This window comes from Macaca mulatta, chromosome 20 (assembly GCF_049350105.2).
Source record: "Macaca mulatta isolate MMU2019108-1 chromosome 20, T2T-MMU8v2.0, whole genome shotgun sequence".
In the NCBI taxonomy this organism is placed as follows: Eukaryota; Metazoa; Chordata; class Mammalia; order Primates; family Cercopithecidae; genus Macaca; species Macaca mulatta.
Window position 1 is genome coordinate 30,449,293 of NC_133425.1, and position 20,150 is coordinate 30,469,442.

General features: G+C 36.1%; 1 protein-coding gene across 11 annotated transcripts in view; it reads left to right on the top strand.

The window, feature by feature from the left end:
• LOC714758 (KRAB domain-containing protein 5) overlaps nucleotides 1-19,919 on the top strand; it is a 50,370-nt gene extending 30,451 nt beyond the window's left edge. For 9 of the 11 annotated variants that reach the window (XM_077986023.1, XM_015126037.3, XM_077986025.1 and 6 more), the window contains 2 exons: nucleotides 9,277-9,411; nucleotides 9,965-12,187. In XM_077986023.1, the coding sequence (XP_077842149.1) occupies nucleotides 9,277-9,411; nucleotides 9,965-11,229 (1,400 nt within the window). In that variant the 3' untranslated portion in view covers nucleotides 11,230-12,187. Of the gene's footprint in view, nucleotides 1-9,276; nucleotides 9,412-9,964; nucleotides 12,188-16,320 lie in introns of those variants that run through there. The other 2 variants (XM_077986030.1, XM_077986029.1) reach the window with 2 other exon arrangements.
• Nucleotides 19,920-20,150: the final 231 nt, after the last annotated feature.

The following is a 20,150-nucleotide window of genomic DNA, read 5'->3' on the forward strand; positions in this document are numbered from 1 at the left end:
TTTGTTTTTGTTGCCATTGCTTTTGGTGTTTTAGTCATGAAGTCTTTGCCCATGTCTGTCCTCAATAGTATTGACAAGATCTTCTAGGGTTTTTATGGTTTTGGGTTTTACATTTAAGTCTTTAGTCCATCTTGAGTTAGTTTTTGTATAAGGTGTAAGAAAAGGGTTCAGTTTCTGTTTTCTGCATATGGCTAGTCAGTTTTCCCAGCACAATTTATTAAATAGGGAATCCTTTCCCCATTGCTTGTTTTTGTCAGGTTTGTTGAAAATCAGATGGTTGTAGATGTGTAGTGTTATTTCTGAGGTCTCTATTCTGTTTCATTGGTCTATATGTCTGTTTTGGTACCAGTACCATGCTGTTTTGGTTACTGTGGCCTTTTAGTATAATTTGAAGTCAGGTAGCGTGATGCCTCCAGCTTTGTTCTTTTTGCTTAGGATTGTCTTGGCTATATGGGGTCTTCTTTGATTCCATATGAAATTTAAAGTAGTTTTTTTTTCTAATTCTGTGAAGAATGTCAATGGTAGTTTGATGGGAATAGTATTTAATCTGTAAATTACTTTGGGCAGTATGACCATTTTCACAATGTTGATTCTTCCTATCCATGAGGATGGAATATTTTTCCATTTGCTTGTGTCCTCTCTTATTTTCTTGAGCAGTGGTTTGTAGTTCTTCTTGAAGAGTTCCTTCACATCCCTTGTTAGCTGTATTCCTAGATATTTTATTCTCTTTGTAGCAGTTGTGAATGGGAGTTTATTCATGATTTGACTGTCTGCTTGTCTATTGTTGTTGTAAAGGAATGCTTGGATTTTTGCAAATTGATTTTGTATCCTGAGACTTTTCTGAAGTTTCTTATCAGTTTAAGGAATTTTTTGGCTGAGATGACTGGGTTTTCTAAATATAAAATTATGTCATCTGCAAACAGAGACAAATTGACTTCCTCTCTTCCTATTTGAATATGCTTTATTTCTTTCTCTTTCCTGATTGCGCTGGCGAGAACTTTCAATACTATGTTGAATAGTAGTGGTGAGAAACGGCATCCCTGTCTGGTACTGCTTTTCAAAGGGAATACTTCCAGCTTTTGCTCATTCAATATGATATTGGCTATGGGTTTGTCATAAATAGCTCTTACTATTTTCAGATATGTTCCATCAATACCTAGTTTATTGAGAGTTTTTAACATGAAGGAATGTTAAATTTTATCAAAGGCCTTTTCTGTATCTATTGAGATAATCATGTGGTTTTTGTCTTTGGTTCTGTTTATATGATGGATTACGTTTATTGATTTGCTTATGTTGAACCAACCTTCCATCCCAGGGAAGAAGCCAACTTGATCATGGTGGATAAGTTTTTTGATGTGCTGCTGGATTCAGTTGGCTAGTATTTTATTGAGGGTTTTCACATGAGTGTTCATCAGGGATATTAGCCTGAAGTTTTCTTTTTTTGTTGTCTCTCTTCCCAGTTTTGGTACCAGGATGATGCTGGCTTCATAAACTGAGTTATTGAGGAGTCCCTCCTTTTCAATTGTTTGAAATAGTTTCAGAAGGAATGGTACCAGCTCCTCATTGTACTTCTGGTAGAATTAGGCTGTGAATCCATCTGGTCCTGGGCAATTTTTGGTTGGTAGGCTATTATTACCTCAATTTCAGAACTTGTTATTGGTCTATTCAGGGATTTGACTTCTTCCTGGTTTAGTCTTAGAGGGTGTATGTGTCCAGGAATTTATCCATTTCTTCTGGGTTTTCTAGTTTATTCGTGTAGAGGTATTTATGGTATTCTCTGGTGGTAGTTTTTATTTCTGTGAGGTCAGTGGTGATATCCCCTTTATCATTTTTTATTGTTTCTATTTGATTCTTTTCTCTTTTCTAATTTGTTAGTCTAGCTAGCAGTCAATCTATTTTGTTAACTTTTTCAAAAAACTAGCTCCTGGGTTCATTTATTTTTTGGAGGGTTTTTCATGTCTCTATCTCCTTCAAGTCTGCTCCGATCTTGATTATTTCTTGTCTTCTGCTAACTTTTGGATTAGTTTGCTCTTGCCTCTCTAGCTCTTTTAATTGTAATGTTAGGGTGTTGATTTGAGATTTTTCTAGCTTTCTGTTGTGAGCATTTAGTGCTATAAATTTCCCTCTTAACACTGCTTTACCTGCATCCTAGAGATTCTGGTACATTGTCTCTTTGTTCTCATTGGTATCAGATAACTTCTTGATTTCTGCCTTAATTTCATTATTTTCCCAGGAGTCATGCAGGAGCAGGTTCTTCAATTTTCATGTAATTTTGTGGTTTTGAGTGAGTTTCTTAATCGTGAGTTCTAATTTGGTTGCAATGTGGTCTGCGAGACTGTTACGGTTCAAGTTATTTTGTATTTGCTGAAGAGTGTTATACTTCCAATTATGTGGTCAATTTTAGAATAAGTGTCATCTGGCACCGAGAATAATGTATATTCTGTTGATCTGGAGTGGAGAGTTCTGTAGATGTCTATTAGGTCCACTTGATCCAGGGCTGAGTTTAAGTCTTGAATATCCTTGCTAATTTTCTGTCTCGTTGATCTGTCTAATATTGACAGTGGAGTGTTAAAGTCTCCCACTGTTATTGTGTGGGAGTCTGCATCTCTTTGTAAGTCTCTAAGAACTTGTTTTATGAATATGGGTGCTCCTGTACTGGGTGCATATATATTTAGAATAGTTAGCTCTTCTTTTTGAGTTGTTCCCTTTACCATTATGTAATGTTCTTCTTTGCCTTTTTTGACATTTGTTGGTTTAAAGTCTATTTTATCAGAGACTAGAATTGTAACCCCTGCTTTTTTTTTTTTCTTTCCATTTGCTTGGTAAATTTTCCTTTATCCTTTTATTTTGAGCCTATATGTGTCTTTGCACATGAGATGTGTGTCCTGACAGCATACCAATTGGTCTTGACTCTTTATCCAATTTGTAAGTCTGTGTCTTTTAATGAGATGTTTAGCCCATATATAAGATTAGTATCGTTATGTGTGAATTTGATCCCGTCATCATGATGCTATTTGGCTGTTTTGCACACTAGTTGATGCAGTTTCTTCATAGTGTCATTAGTCTTTATGCTTTTGTGTTTTTCCAGTGGCTTTTACCAGTTTTTCCTTTCCATATTTAGTACTTCTTTCAGTAGCTCTTGCAAGGCAGGCATGGTGGTAATGGAATGCCTCAGCATTTGCTTGTCTGGAAAGGATTTTATTTCTCTTTCGTTTATGAAGCTTAGTTTGGCCGGATATGAAATCTGGGTTGAAAATTCTTTTCTTTAAGGATGTTGAATATTGGCCCCCAATCTCTTCTGGCTTATAGAGTTTCTGCTGAGAAGCCTACTGTTAGTCTGATAGACTTCCCTTTTTAGGTGACCTGGCCTTTCTTTCTGGCTGCCCTTAACATTGTTTCCTTCATTTCGACCTTGGAGAATCTGATGAGTATGTGTCTTGGGGTTGATGTTCTCATGGTGTATCTTAGTAGTGGTCTCTGTATTTCCTGAATTTGCATGTTGGCATGCCTTCTAGGTTAGGGAAGTTTACCTGGATAATATCCTGAAGTATGTTTTCCAGCTTGTTTCCATTCTCCTCATCTTTTTCAGGTACTCCAATCAATCATAGGTTCAGTCTTTTTGTGAAGTCACATATTTCTTGGAGGCTTTGTTCATTCCTTTTTATTATTTTTTTTCTCTAGTCTTGTCTACATGCCTTATTTCAGCAAGGTAGTCTTCAAATGATGTCCTTTCTTCTGCCTGGTTGGTTTGGCTTTTGATACTTGCGTGTGCTTCATGAAGTTCTCATGCTGTGTTTCTCAGCTCCATCAGGTCATTTATGTTCCTCTCTAAACTGTTTAGTTAGCAGCTCCTCTAACCTTTTATCAAGGTTTTTAGCTTCTTTGCATTGGGTTAGAACATGCTCCTTTAGCACAGTGTAGTTTTTTATTACCCATCTTGTGAGGTCTACTTCTGTCAAGTCTTCTGTCTCATCCTCTGTCCAGTTCTATGCCCTTGATGGAGAGATGTTGCAATCATTTGGAGAAGAGACACTCTGACTTTTTGGGTTTTCAGCATTTTTTTGTTGATTCTTTCTCCTCTCTGTTTGTCTAGTTTTGATCTTTAAGGCTGCTAACCCTTGGATGGGGTTTTTGTGGGGGCTTTTTGTTGTTGTTGATGCTGTTGTGTTGCTTTCTGTTGGTTTTTCTTTCAATGGTCAGGTCCCACTTCTATAGGGCTACTGCCATTTTCTGGGGGTTCACTTTGGCCCTGTTCATCTGGTTCACTCCTGTGCCTGGAGATGTCACTCAGGGAGGCTGGAGAACAGCAAAGATGGGTGCTTGCTCCTTCTGGGATCTCTGAACTTGGGGGGCACCAACCTGATGCCAGTAAGATTGCTTACTGGCAATCTTATATATAGGGTGTCTGACAACCCCTGTTGGAGGGTCTCACCTAGTTGGGTGGCACATGGAATAGGACCTGTTTAACGAAGCACTTTGTCCCTTGGTGGAGGGGGTGTGCTTTGCTGGGGAAAAACCCACTTGTCTGGGCTGCCTGGATTCCTCAAAACTACCAGGAGGAAAGACTAAGTCTGTTGATCTGCAGAGACTGCCGTCACCCCTCCCACTAGGGGCTCGCGCCCAGTGAGATCTGGGTTTTTTCCCTGAGCCTCTGGCTGGAGTTATTGGAGTTCCTGCAGGGAAGCCTTGCCCAGTGAGGAAGGATGGGACAGGGTCAGGCCTGAAGAGGCACTCTGGCTGCGGTCTGCCCCAGCCAGTGTGTTGGGCTGTCGGAGACACATCTTGGGACCAAGCCATGCAGCCTCCCTGACTCCAGGAGGGGAAAAGCACAGCCTGGAGCTATAGAGGTGAATGTTGCCTTTCCCTCACCCTGGGAGCTTAGCGTGTTATGCAGTTGTGAGTCCCAGTGCTGGCTGCTGCCCCTCTGCCAAGGAGCTCAAATGGCTTAGACAGCAGGCAGATGCAGCTGTGGTGCTTGTCGCCCCTCCCTGCAGGTGCTCTGTAGGCTTAAGCAGGTTCCAGCTGAGAGACTGGTGAGAATCTGTGCAGCTGCAGGGTTGGGATGGTAAGCCCCAGTGGCATGAGTTCATGAGTGGGATCTTCCGATCTGTGGGTTGTACAGTTCCCTGGAAAAAGCATGATTTTTCTGGTTGGGTAGCACACTCACTCACTGACTCCTTTGGCTGGCAGGACAGGGCTCTCCTCCCCTGTGTGGCTCTCAGGTGGGCTGCTGCACCACACTGTTGTTATTTTCTCTGTGGATCATGCCAGCCTCCTAGTCAGTTCTGATGGGAGAACCTGGATACCTTGGTTGCTGGTGAAGGATTCACACACTTACTATGGTTCTTTTCAATGGGAGCCTCTGAATGCTACTGCTTCTAGTCAGCCATATTGGCCCTACCCCGTGTGTGTATTTTTGTGCCAGTACCATGCTGTTTTGGTGACTGTAGGCTTATAGTATAGTTTGAAGTTGGATAATATGAAGCCTTTGGTTTTTTCTTTTGTTTAGGATTGCTTTGGCTATTTGGACTCTTACTTAGTTCCATATGAATTTTAGAATAGTTTTTTTCTAATTCTGTGAAAAGTGACATTGGTAGTTTGATAGGAATAGTATGGAATCTCTAGATTGCTTTGGGCAGTATGGCCATTTTAAAGATGTTGATTCTTCTTTGAGCATGGAATGTTTTCCAATTGTTTGTGTTGTCTATAATTTTTTCAACAGTGTTTTATAGTTCCCCTTGTAGAGATCTTTAACCTTGTTGGTTAGATCTATTCCCAGGTATTTGGTTTTTTCTTTGTGTGTGTGGTGATTGTAAATGGAATTATGTTCTTGATTTGGCTCTCAGCTTGCATGTTATTGGTGTATAGAAATGCTACTGATTTTGTACTTTGATTTTGTATCTTGAAACTTTACTGTTCTTTATCAGTTTTTGGCACAGTCTTTCCAGGTGTAGAATCTTATCAGCAGAGATGATGTTACTTTCTTCATTTCCTCTTTGGATGCCTTTTATTTCATTCTCTTGACTGATTTTTCAGGCTAGTACTTCCATTACCACGTTGAATAGAAGTGGTGAGAGTGGGCGTTCTTCTCTCATTCTTGTTTTTAAGGGGAATGCCTCCAGCTTTTGTCTGGTTAGTATGTTGGCTGTGGGTTTCTCATAGATGGTTCTCATTGTTTTGAGGTATGTTTCTTTAATGCTTAGTTTGTTGAGGGTTTTTTTTTTTTTAAATCATTAAGGGATGTTAAATTTTATCAAAAGCTTACCTCATATATATTGAAATGGTGATTTTTTTTTTTTTTTTTTTTTTTTTTTTTTTTTTTGGAGACAGAGTCCCACTCTATCCCCCAGGCTGGAGAGCTCACTGCAACCTCCGCCTCCTGGGTTCAAATGATTCTCATGCCTCTGTCACCAGAGTACCTGTGACTGCAGGAATGTGCCACCACACCCAGCTAATTTTTATATTTCTAGTAGAGACAGGGTTTCACCATGTTGGCCAGGCTGGTCTCGAAACCCTGGCCTCAGGTGATCCACTGGCCTTGGCCTTCCAGAGTGCTGGGATTACAGGTGCTGCGCCTAGCTTTTGAATTTTAATTCTATGTGGTGAATCACATTTTTAAATTTCCATATGTTAGACTAACCTTGCATTCTAGGAATAAAGCCTAGTTAACTGAGATAAATTAACTTTGAGCTGCTGGATTTGGCTTGCTACTATTTTGTTGAAGATTTTTCTGTCTGTGTTCATTAGAGATATTGTACTGTAGTTTTCTTTGTTCATTGTGTCTTTACCAGATTTTGGTAACAGAGTGATGTTGGCCCCATAGAATGAGAGGGGAGGAGTCCCTCCTTATTTTTTGGAATAGTTTCAGTAGAATTGATACTAGCTCTTCCTTGTACTTCTGGTATAATTTAGCTGTGAATCCATCTTGTCCAGGGGTTTTTTGGTTGGTAAATTTTTTATTACTGATTCAGTATCAGAACTTGATACTAGTTTGTTCAGGGTTTCAGTTTCTTCCATATTCGATCTTTGGAGATTGTATGTTTCTAGGAATTTATCCATTTCCTCTAGATGTTCCACTTTATGTGCATAGAAGTCTTCATAAGTCTCTGAGAATCTTTTGTATACCTGTGGGGTTGATTGTAATGTCCCCTTTGTTGTTTCTGATTGTGCTTATCTGGATCTAATGTTTTTCTTTGTTGACCTAGCTAGTGGTCTATCAATCTTGTTTACCCTTTCAAAGAACCAACTTTTGGTTTTGCTGATGCTTTGTAAGGAATTTGTGGTCTCAATTAATTCAGTTATCTGGTTTTAGTTATTTCTATTCTTCTACATTTGTGCTCAGCTTATTTTTCTTTTTCTAGTTTCTTTACAAGTGATGTTATATCATTAATTTGAGATCTGACTTCTTGAAGTAGGCATTTCGTGTTATAAGCTTCTTTTATTGCGGCTTTAGTTGTGTCCCAAAGATTTTGGTATGTGTTTTCTCTGTTTTCACTAACTTCAGATAACTTTTTAATTTCTGCCTTGATTTCATTGTTTACTCAAAAGGTCTTGAGGAGCCAATCGTTTAATTTTTATGCGTTTCTGTGGTTTTGAGAGATCTTCTTGTTGTTTTCTGTTTTTATTCTATTTTAGTCCAAGAGTATGGTTGGTATGATTTTTTTCTTTTTAATTTATTGAGACTTGCTTTCTGGCTGAGCATATAGGGTCAATCTTCAAGTATGTCCTGTGTGCATATGAAGGATGTGTGTGTTCTGTGGTTGTTGGGTGGAATATTGCCTATTAGGTCCAGTTGGTCTATTCTGTAGATGCCTGTTAGGTCCAGTTGATCGTTTGGAATTGATGTCCAAAATTTCTTTGTTAATTTTCTGCCTCAGTGATCTAATGATGTCCATGGGATGTTGAAATACCTCACTGTTATTATGTGGCTAATTCTTTTCTCAGTACTAGAATCACTTGTTTTATCTCAGTCCAAAGTTTGGTGCTTAGGTGTTTAGCATATGTAAGTATTCTTGTTGAATTGAACCCTTTATCATTATGTAATACATCCTTGTCCTTTTGTATGGTTGTTGGATTAATATTCTCATTTCTTAAAGAAAACATAGAATGCCAGGTTCAGTTGCTGGATTCATCCCAGCACTTTGAGAGTGTGAGGCTATAGGATTTCTTGAGGCCAGGAATTTTTGACTAGCCTGAATGACCTAGCAAGACCCTGTTTGTACAAAGAATTAAAAAAGTTATTCAGATGTGATGGTGCGTTCCTGTAGTCATAGCCACTTGGGAAAGTGAGGTAGGGTGACTGCTTTAGGCCAGGAATTCGAGGTTTCAGTGAGCTATGATTGCACTGTGGCCTGGTGACAGTGCAAGACCTTGTCTATAAGACAAAGATAGATATTTTAAATTATTTTAAAATTAGTTAATAGATTTCTACTTCTCTAGCTTCACTTGGATGTTAATATGTTAATAGATTTCTACTTCTTTAGATTCACTTTCATTTTGGTCCTTTTATTGAGCCATGTGTTTTGGTTACTTTGATGTTTTGTGATTTTGTTGATATTTTGATCAAGTAAGAAACAGCTTCCTATTCTGTCTATTATGGAATGAATTTGTATAGGTGAAAACTGATACCCATCAGGCACTCTAGTCATTCTGGGAGATTCTTCATACTGTTGTCAGGATGTTTCTTCTCTAGACTACTGTGTGTATTTTCCTATTAAAAAGGTTTGTTTTTTTCTTTTTCTCTTAGGAGCCTTTAATCTCCCCCTTTGGTAAGTGTCATAGGCACTACTATCTCTCTGTTGTTGTAACAAGCATTCATCTTTGTTCTCAGTTGACCTGTCATTTCAACTATGTCACCATTTTCTCCTGCACCACATGTTAAAGGAAGCAATGGCCAGACTTTAGATCACCCCAGAATAATCCAGAACTTTGGACGTATGTTTTACTCCTTTTGTTTTTCTTTCCTGAGAGTGAAACAGAATACGAAAAGTTTTTGTGTAACTGCACTGTGCTGTGGTGCACAAATACAACGAAGTTTCTTCCTTCTAAATGCGACCATTCTTGGCTTTGTGTTCACCTAGGTGCTGCAAACTCAACTGACTTTAGTCATCCTATTATATTTAAGTTCATATATCAATTGAGAAAACAAAGGGGCCTCAAGTTTTTGATTCAACTATCATGGTGTTCTCTATGCGGTATAATCTGTGTGTTAGATTTATAAAGTATTTTCACCTGAATTTAGTAATTGGAATTTTTTAAACTTTTGGTATCTTTCAGATATGTTTTCTCATGATACTCAAGGCCTCTTAAGAAAGAAGCTCATAGAAGCATCATTCCAAAAAGTGATATTGGATGGATATGGGAGCTGTGGCCCTCAGAATCTAAACTTAAGGAAAGAGTGGGAAAGTGAGGGTAAGTGTGAAGGTCACAACAGATATTATGATGGACATACAAAAAAAAAATGTAAGACAACTACCTGTAACAAAAACATCATTGTTACAGGAGGTCAAAAACATGAAAAAACTCAATCTGTGTCAGTTGGTTTTTCTAAACCATGTGTTTCTGTAAGTAAATGCCGACATCAATTTTTGAAACATACCTTTTCTTTAAAAGAAAATTTGGATAATCCAAATAGTGACTTAGTCCATGTTTCAAATAATCATTTAAACCAATTAAAATGTAGAACTGGAGTAAATGTTGGGGCAAATATTTCTGAAAAGGAGAGATTTAAAAATGAGGAGGTGATTTCTAAATATGATCAATTTGATGGGTCCTTTGTTGTTTCACCAACAAATAACACCTTGTTCTGCCTGTGATCAATATAGAAAGGTCTTCATTCATTCATCGTTGCTTAATCAATGTCAGGGAATAGATAATTTGGGAAAACATCACACATGTAATAAAACTTTGACAGCCTTTAAGCAGGACTCTACCCTAAATAATTACCAGTATATTTGTATTACAGAGAAAAATCAGTACAATAAATCTGATACAACATTAAGCCAAGGAATAAGCCCCAGAAGACATCAGAAAACTCATTTGCTACAGAACCATTGCAAATGTAAAAAATGTGAGAAAGCCTTTCATGAATGCACCAACCATGTCCGTCAGAGTATCTTTATTCAAGAAAAGTCTGCCAAATGTAATAAATGTGTGGAAACTTTTATGCAGTCATCAAAACATACTCAGCCTCAGAGAATCCATATTGGAGAAAAGTCACACAGATGTAATAATGGTGAGAAAATCCTTAGTAAATTGTCAAGTCTAAGAATACATGAGATAATCCATAATGAAGAGAAACCGTACAAATGTAAAGAATGTGACAAAGCCTTTAACCATCGTTCACACCTTACTCAACATCAAATAATTCATACTGGAGAGAAACCATACAAATGTAAAGAATGTGGCAAAGCCTTCAATTCTAGTTCGTATTTTACTCGACATCAGAGAATTCACACTGGAGAAAAACTTTACAAATGTAAAGCATGTAGCAAATGTTTTACTCATTCTTCAAATCTTCTTGTGCATCGGAGAATTCATACTGGAGAGAAACCTTACAAATGTAAAGAATGTGGTAAATCATTTAAAGTGTCTTCAGCCCTTACTCAGCACGAGAGAATCCATACTGGAGAGAAACCCTACAAATGTAAGGAATGCAGCAAAGCCTTTAACTGTAGGTCGTACCTAACTAAACATCAGAGAATTCATACCGGAGAAAAACTTTACAAATGTAAATCATGTAGTAAATCTTTCTCTCGTTCCTCAAGTCTTATTGTCCACCAGAGAATTCATACTGGAGAAAAACCCTATAAATGCAAAGAATGTGGCAAAGCCTTTAATTGTAGTTCACGCCTAACTCAACATCAAAGAATTCATACTGGAGAGAAACCCTACATATGTAAAGAATGTGGCAAAGCCTTTAACTGTAGTTCATCCCTTACTAAACATCAGAGAATTCACACTGGAGTAAAACTTTACAAATGTAAAGCATGTAGCAAATCTTTCTCTCATTCCTCATGTCTTTCTGTGCATCAGATAACTCATACTGGAATGAAACCATATATATGTAAGGATTGTGGCATCTCCTTTAACCGGTCTTCAAACCTTAGACGACATCAGATGATTCATACTGGAGAGAAACCCTACAAATGTAAAGAATGTGGCAAATTATTTAATCGATGCTCAACCCTTACTCGACATAAGAGAATTCATACTAGAGAATTTCTATAGTTGTAGTAAATGTGAAAAGAGTTTTATCCAAAATTTAGAACTTAAAAATCACCGTAGAGTTTATAGGGAAACAACTTACAGATTGAATAAATGGGAGGAAGTATTTAATCAGAACTCAAATCTGAATGTGTCAGGACTTACACAAAAAAGGACTAAAGCACACATCCCCAGACTTTAAAATTAAATAACAGTATTTGTTATGGAGGATTACTTGAAAGCCAAAGCAGTTATTTTGTTATGTGTTTCAAATGAGCAAAAGCATTGATGTTTGGACAAGTAATTATTCAGTGAGCACATTATTTGTATTGAAAACATTTGAAATTTGTATAAAGCAAATTATAATTCAATTCTCAAGTTAGTTTTTATACCTTAATGCTTAGTGTTTACATAAAAACATATAGTCTATTTTTTCTACATCAGAGCTATGAGAGGTTGTTCTATAGTAGATGAACGTCATTAATATCAATTTATTTTCATGGAAGTTTAATGGCAAATGTAAAATACATGAAGAAAATCTTAAAGAGGCTCTTTGTGTTTGAATCATAAAACAGTAATGTGTGTAAGCATATAGTACATATTTAGGGCATTATTATTCTATACTAAAGTAAAAGAGGAATACTCTGAATTTATTTATTACATCAATTGTTCCTTAAGTAGAAAAATACTGGTCAGTTATTTAAAATACTGGCAAACCTTTATAGTACAATGAAGTAGTAATCTTGAATATTACTTGATGTGTTAAAAATAAAAACATCTTCACAGATATCAGAGGAAAGTGAAAACTCGTATCTGAAAGATTGTAAATGTGCTTTATATCAATTTTCCAGAGGACTTAAACTTCTAATAATATTGATAATATTCTCATGGTTACTATTTTGTATTATTTCCTGCTTTTTGTAGCTACTGGTGTACTATGACAATTGTAATAAAGATTATATGGGGGTATACTTAAAAGTCATACTTTTAAAATCCTGAATCATTGTTTATAAAATGTTATTCAGTATTTTTCTTTGCACATGCCCTTTTTCAGTCCAGTTGAATACTTAGAGATTCTTCTTTGCTTTCACTTGCATTGAATGGAATATATAGATGTATTAACATAGAAAGAAAAAGGTGTAAGAGAACTGTACAGGCAGAAATGCATGTATGTGTACCTGTCTTCAAATGGAAAAGAAAATGATGGATCACAACAGGAAATTTGAGAATTATTTATTTATTACCAAACTAGAAACCTCACAAATTCTCAAAGCTAAATTAGTTTCTCATTGCACACTGAATTTTTCTCTCATAAATCTAATGTCTTCTGGGTTCAGACTGTATCCCATACAAATCCTTTTTTCTTGCCTATGATTCATGTAAGAAGAATTATATGATTTTCTTATTTCAAAGCTTATAAAATATTGCTTATAAGTTCCCATGGATTTTAAGAATGTTTTTATAAAATTTAATGGTACTGTCTGGGTGTGGTGACTCACGCTGGTAATCCCAGCATTTTGGGAGGCTGAGGCAGGTGGATCACCTGGGGTTAGGAGTTTGAGACAAGCCTAGCCAACATGGTGAAACCCTGTCTACACTAAAAATACAAATATTAGCTGGGCGACATGTCCCATGTCTGTAATCCCAGCTACTTGGGTGACTGAGGCAGGATAATCACTTGAATGTGGGAGGCAGAAGTTGCAGTAAGCCAAGATCACACCACTGCACTTCCAGCCTGAGTGACAGAGTGAGACTCCATCTCAAAAAAATAAATAAATAAATAAAAAAGATTTAATGGTGCTTAGAAATTAATCTGAATACATGTGTAACTCTACAGTGATCTATTTAGTTACAATACAAAATTCTGACCAGTTAGTTGAAGAAGTACCAAAGATAAATAAAAAATCTTGAAAACAGCCAAGACAAAGTAACAAATTATGTAAATGGAATAAATAATATAAGTGCAGTATAATATGTCATGAAAAGTAATCATTGCAAATGACAATGGAATTACATTTTTTAATTTCAGATAGGAAAATCTATTATCAACACGAGATTCTGTATTCAGCAGATTTCTTTAAAAAATGAAACCAAGCCACAGTGAGATATCACACACCCATGAGAATGGTAAAAAAAAATTTTAATGTGAGTACCAAGTGCTGGTTAGGATTTGGAGCTACTCAAGTTAGGAATGCAAAATGACATAGTAACTTTGGAAAATAGTTTGACCATTTTAAATAAAGTTAGTCATATACTTATTATTTGAACTAGATGTCCCACCCCTAACCAACCATTTATTATACAAAACCGAAAACTAGTGATTAAAACCTGTTTGTGGATATTTGTTGCCACTATATTCATATTTGCAAAAAGCTAGAAATAAATCTTATGTCCCTCAGTAGGTGAGTGGATAATAAACTGTGATATGTCTATACAAAAGAAATGTGTTGTTAACAAAAAGGAAAAAACTATTGATCTCCACTACTACATGTATGAATCTTAAATATTTTTCTCTAAATTAAGGCTGTCAGATCAACAAGGCTGTGGTATTACGTGATTCTATTTTATCACATTGCATGAATGATTAGAGGGATGGAAAATGATTAGTGATTGCCAAAGAATGGGAGGAGGACAGGCATTGATTACAAAGGGGCAACAAGAAAAGTTTGGAAACAGTTTAGTGTGGTACCATGGAAATAGGTATATGACTACACAGTTGTCAAAACCCAATGAACTGTACACCACAAACAGTAATTTTACTCAATGCAAATTTTAAAAATTAACCAGGATGTTGGGGAAATTCAGATATAATGCAGACAGTGACAAATGAATCTCATTGTATTACAAATTATTTGTCATCTGGCTGGGTGCAGTGGCTTACACCTGTAATCCAAGCATTTTGGGGGGCTAAGGTGGGAGGATCATTTAAGGTCAGAAGTTTGAGACCAGCCTGGCCAACATGGTGATACCTTGTCTCTACTGAAAATACAAAAATTAGCTGGGTGTGGTGGCACACACCTGTAATCGCAGCTACTCAGGAGGCAAAGGCAGGAGAATCACTTGAACTGAGGAGATGAAGGTTACGGTGAGTCAAGTTTGTGCCACTGCACTCCAGCCTGGGTAACAGAGTGAGACTCTTGTCTATAAACAAACGAATTATCTGTCATCTACCTATAAACATAACCCTACTGAAGAGGATGTGGATAAAATGTATGCATCTAAGTCACTTTGAAAAACAGTATTTTGGTTGAATGCTCTAAGACTACACAAGTGCTGTATTCTACTGAGTAATATTTTATTTTCCTACAAGAATATGAGTTAGCAATTCTGAAACACTTTTACGTGTTATTATATAATATATGGAGGCTGTTTCTCAGTGTTGTTCACAAAAGTTAAATGGTGAATGCTAGCATGAATCTTGTGGTCCTAGCCCAAAGTTGGAAATGTCAGGATGAACCCATCACTAATATATCTGGATGGATGGATGGATGGGTGGATGGATGGATTAATATAAAGACAGATAGATAGATAGATAGATAGATAGATAGATAGATAGGTAGATAGATAGATAGATAGATAGATAGATAGATAGATAGATAGATAGATAGATAGATAGATGGATGAAGCATGTCTAAGATATCTGGAAGGATGGATGAATGGAAGGATGGATAGATGGATGGATGGATAGATAGATAGATAGATAGATAGATAGATAGATAGATAGATAGATGATTCAGAGATCGATAATGTTCCAAACTCTTGAGGGCCAAGAAGCAGAGACATCTAGTATCAATGAACACACCAAGGTCTACAGTCTTAGTTTCTAAACAACATTCATTAAAAGGACCCAAAGGTTGAAGTTAGAAAATATAAGTTGAGCTAGAGGATCTTGTAAAGCCACAAAGGAAAAAATGCTTAATAAAAATGATGGGGACTTTTCAAAGGGAGCCAACCTGAAAGACCTCCCAATAGTCCAAGCTCCAACAATATGAGCAATAAGTTATGATAGCTTTGGATTATGGCCCAGAGAATAAAATAATATTCACTTATCTCTACTGTGTGAATAAAAGAGATTAAATAAATATGGAAAGAAGGAAGGAAATCTTACAATATTCAAAATACAAATCAATGTAGTTGGATAATGCAAAATAAATCAACACTAGAACATCACAGTAATAATTACTGTAGGGAACATTCCCTGAGGAATTCAAAAATTTCAGGAAAAACTTAAACACTAAAGAGTGTATTTGGGTCAGTCTCGGTGGCACATGCCTGTAATCCTAGCACTTTGGGAGGCCTAGGCGGGTGGATCACCTGAGGTCAGGAGTTCGAGACCAGCCTAGCCAACATGGTGAAACCCCGTCTCTACTAAAAATACAAAAATTAGCCAAGCATGGTGGTGGGCGCCTATAATCCCAGCTACTTGAGAGGCTGAATCAGGAGAGTCACTTGAACCTGGGAGGCAGAAGTTGCCGTGAGCCGAGATCATGCCGTTGCACTCAAGCCTGGGTGACAAGAGTGGAACTCCATCTCAGAAAAGAAAAGCGTATTTGCATATTTTAAGTATCTACCATCTAATATTAATACAGTTTTTTTCTTAATTTCTTAGACTTGTGACTATTTGAAACATTGCAACACTGTATTGTAGGATTTATAATTTATAGTTGTTAAAATTTATAACACATGGAATAAGAAGATAAATGGAACGGTTCTGTAGCAAACTTTTCACTTTTTTTTTTTTTTTAAATTTAAGACAGTATAGTATTAACTCTAGAAGTAGATTTGGTTGATATGTTAAAGATTCTTATTGTATTCCCTGCAGCAACCACTAAAAAATGCAAAGAAGTGTAATGTAAATGCTAAAAAAGGAGTTAAATATAAAATATTTGTTTGCACAATATTTATGTATCTTTTAGTCATAATAGCCCCAAACAGGAAACAACCAAATGTCTATCAATAAGAAAATGAACTAATTGTATAGCTTTTAGAACAAAATACAGCTCAAGAATACAAAAAAGCAAGCACACATCCTGGATAAAATTCATAAACCTGCTCAATGAGAGAAAAGTTCCAGACACAGAATTGTACTTTATGTATTTGTGTATTTAATTTCAGGCAAAATAATCCTATGGTGAAAAAAGTCAACACAGAGATAATCTCTGCTTGAGAAAAAGGACCAAAGACAAGGGAATTTTCTGAGGGTGATGAAAATATTGCTTTGAAAAGGGGTGAAGTTTATATGGGTCTATTTATTTGTCTAACATGTACAGTTAAGGTTTATGCCTTGCAGTGTATGTACATCTTCACAAAAAAAAAAATCTTAAAAAAATTAAGTGGGTGGAGGTAGGAAAAGGGTTGAAGTATAGATGAAGCTGAAGTGGTACATGATTAGTGGTTGAAGCTTGGTGACAGGTCTATATATTTTATTTTTATGTCTTTAATAGTATTTGTATAAATGTACAATATTCATTTACAGTGTTAGCTCAGGATCTTGTTTACCTTTGGACAGGGAGGGAGGGATAAATTTATTATCTGGGTAGGAGTAAAGCTGGTTCTATTCCTCAGTTATGTGAATTATCTGTCATGATCCAAAAAGCTTTATATGAATATTTCTGTATATAATGTTGTGTATCAATAAAAAAATTATATATTATGTATTTGCACCAAAATCCTAACTCACTGTCTCAGAATATTGGCAGTGTTTCCTTTTGTCGTAAGGTGGAACACAATTTCATGTCATTAGCAGATGGGTTTGAATATTCTGAAGTATCAATGTCCTAATCTTATGGACACCTCTTGGGTCTTTCCATTTTTGGCTTCAATTGGTAAGTGGCATGGTTTTGATGTTTTGAGACGAAACTTTTTCCCAGCAAAGTCTTTTTCCCATAGTGATGCTCTGAAAGCCAGGACACCTAGCACAGGACCCTGGGCATAGTATGCACTCAGTACATGTGGAGCATGTTGATCAGGAACAAAAGGAGTAGCAAAGGTCAGTTCCTGCAAAAGTTGAGTAGATAATACAGGTATGACTGAAAGGCTGCAACTCAGGAGTAAACATTTTACATTCATTCAAGAGACAATTTGCAACTAGTACATCAAAAAATTTTGACTTAAAGGAGTACTTTGGGGGCTTTGGCTCTGTAATCACCTGGAGAACTTTAAATAATACTGATGTCTGGGCCATGCTCCAGGGATTTTGATTTTATTGGTCTGTTGCAATTTGGGTTTTGGGAATTGTAGGGTCTTTGCATGTGACTGATGTGGAGCCAGGGGTGAGACCCCCTGTTTCAGGGTGAGGGATGCATTAGTTGTGTGTGATTTCCATGTGTGCTGCAGGTATTTGTCCTATGACCATTCCTGCATTTGGAGTCTTGGAAATTGTGGCAGGAGGAAATGTCTCTCTACAGATCATTTTTTTATGTCACTTGCTTTTAGAATAAGAGGTTATTTCAGGCACAGTAATTTGATTTAATCTGTTTTCAAAGCATAAATAACCTGAAAATACTAAAATGAAAAGAATTCGCAAACGTGAGAATTTGCAAACATGTGGAGTGTGTTCTTACGTGCTTTCCAATTTCTCTGATGATAAGAAATGAATAATGTTTGGCCTTTTGATTTCCTTAGCTCAGACACTTTCTCAAATTATTTGAAGACCTTCCAAGTTGCTTCAGAAGCATTGTCCAAAGGAGATTATTCCCAATAATGAAGAGTAATAGATGGATGAGAATGTGTAAGGAATCCTATTTCTGTCACAGAAGTGGCACTCTGCAGAACCTCAAGGGCCCATGGAGTTCATGGGCTTTGGAGTCAGGCAGAGTTGACCCTGAGTCCCATCCCAGTCTCTTAATAGACTAGTTACTTGGAACAGTTATGCAAGACAAGGCATAATGATACTGATTGCAGTAATGGGAACAATTCATTCTTCTCTGTGTCCATGCCCTTTGCAATGTGTTTTTAGCTACTGTCATGCAAGGAAAGATTCTGTTTACCCAATCCTTGGGTCTGACTGGCCTTATTTGCTGTGGCCAATTCATACTGATTGTTCTAGTGAAACAATTAGGCATGTTTTGCTCCTCATTCTAGTCTTTAAAATGATATTTTATGAAATTGTATTTCTACTGTATTGGGCTATATTCTTTCTTCTCAATATTCTAATTCACTGGTCCTCTTATCTCTGTTTAGTTTAGTGGTGAACCTATACATTGTCTCGTAACTTAATTTTGTATTATTCATATTCTATTGGGCTGTTGTTCAAATGTGGCTTTTAAACTTGAGTTACTTGTTCTTTCCACAAAAATGAACATTGAATTTCTACTTTTCTTGTATTCATTTAAACATTTTAAATATAATTCCAATGTGCAAAGCCATTGCATATTTTTTCTTCCGATATTTCTTATTATGTCACTCAGTTTTTCCTTTGGTTCTCACTTTTGGGAGATACTATATTTGGGGTGTCTATAGTCATATTATTTCCAGTGTTTCTTTCATTTTCCCTGGGAACAAGATGAAAAACACACATAGATTTGACATCCTTATGATGAGTCAGTATCTGAAGGGAGCATTTTTTTCTTAGGTTGACTACTCTGGATCATTATCTTGATTTAATTTTGCTCCTTTGAAGTTCTTATACTTTCCTTTAACTCCATTCAGCAACTTAAAGGTTACTGTAACTTGAGGATTTTTTTACTTGTCTGTATTAAAATATTTAATAATATACAGCATTTTTGCTAAAAGCACAAATATCCACAGTGTACATGAATAAAGTATTTCAATAGACATTGTGCAGCATATAGCAGAATCTTATGAGATATCCCATTTCTTCATTCAGAACATTCCTCTCAAATATACCATGTGATAATAGTAATTTGTAAACAGTAGTTTTTTGATACTTAAAATTTTGTTTTTTGAACATTTCTGAAAATATATACTTCATGCCAATGAACAGAACTGATCGAGATACAGCCAGAATTACTGTTTCTCTATAATATTAAAATAATATTGATAAAATTATTTATCTGAATTCAGGTCTTTTGGCTTTAATCACTCTGCTTCCTTTTTAGCATGTTCCTGAATTTACAAAAGAATCTGTTTGGATTTCTACTTATTCTATAAACAAATTAAAAGAGACAAGGGAAATTTGTGTGTGGCTAGATAGTAGTTATTGGTTACAATTTATAATTTCTAGTGTCCTTTTAGTTGCTTTGAAAATAGTAACCTCTTGAATTTCTGCTATCATAAAATTCGTGTCATTGTTAGGCCTGCACTTTGCCATTCAGTTTTTTTCACCTCTGGTACTAGAATATAATGTGTATCTTCTTTTTACCGGTGAAAAATGCTATGCATTTGTCTCTACCTAATTAGTGAAACTATATTTAGCATGTTTATGTTCATTTAGTTACTGTATACCAAAACATTTTATTTCTGTGATGGTCTTAATTTTACCTAACAGGATTGTAAATGGCTTAGTTTGTCAGTTTTCATGAATTTCTGTGTTCCACATTTCAGGTATTAAGTCCGTGTGTAATTGGCTTAGAATAATCCCTAACACACTGTAGGGGTTACTATGTACTAACTGCTCTGCTTCCTCACATTTCTATTTGTTCATACCATTCTTCATTTACTAAATTATTTTGTGTATGTTATTCATATTTATTTTTCTGTCCTCTCTAAATATTTATTAAAAAGAGGAGGTAGGCTAATGTGTCATGTTGATAAAATTCAAAGTCAAATGGTATGCTTCACTGTTTTCCTTTAGATATAATAGCTTTTTTGACTCAATGAAGTTTTAGTCATATTCTCAATCCTAAAACACAGGAAGCTTTTCTATAGCTGATTGAAATTTATCATTTAAATTTTTAAAAATATGGGTAAAGAAGGCTTATGCTAGTAGTGTTGCAGAGTCTTTACTCATATTCCCCCTTTTTTTGTTTGCTGAGCGTATTTTT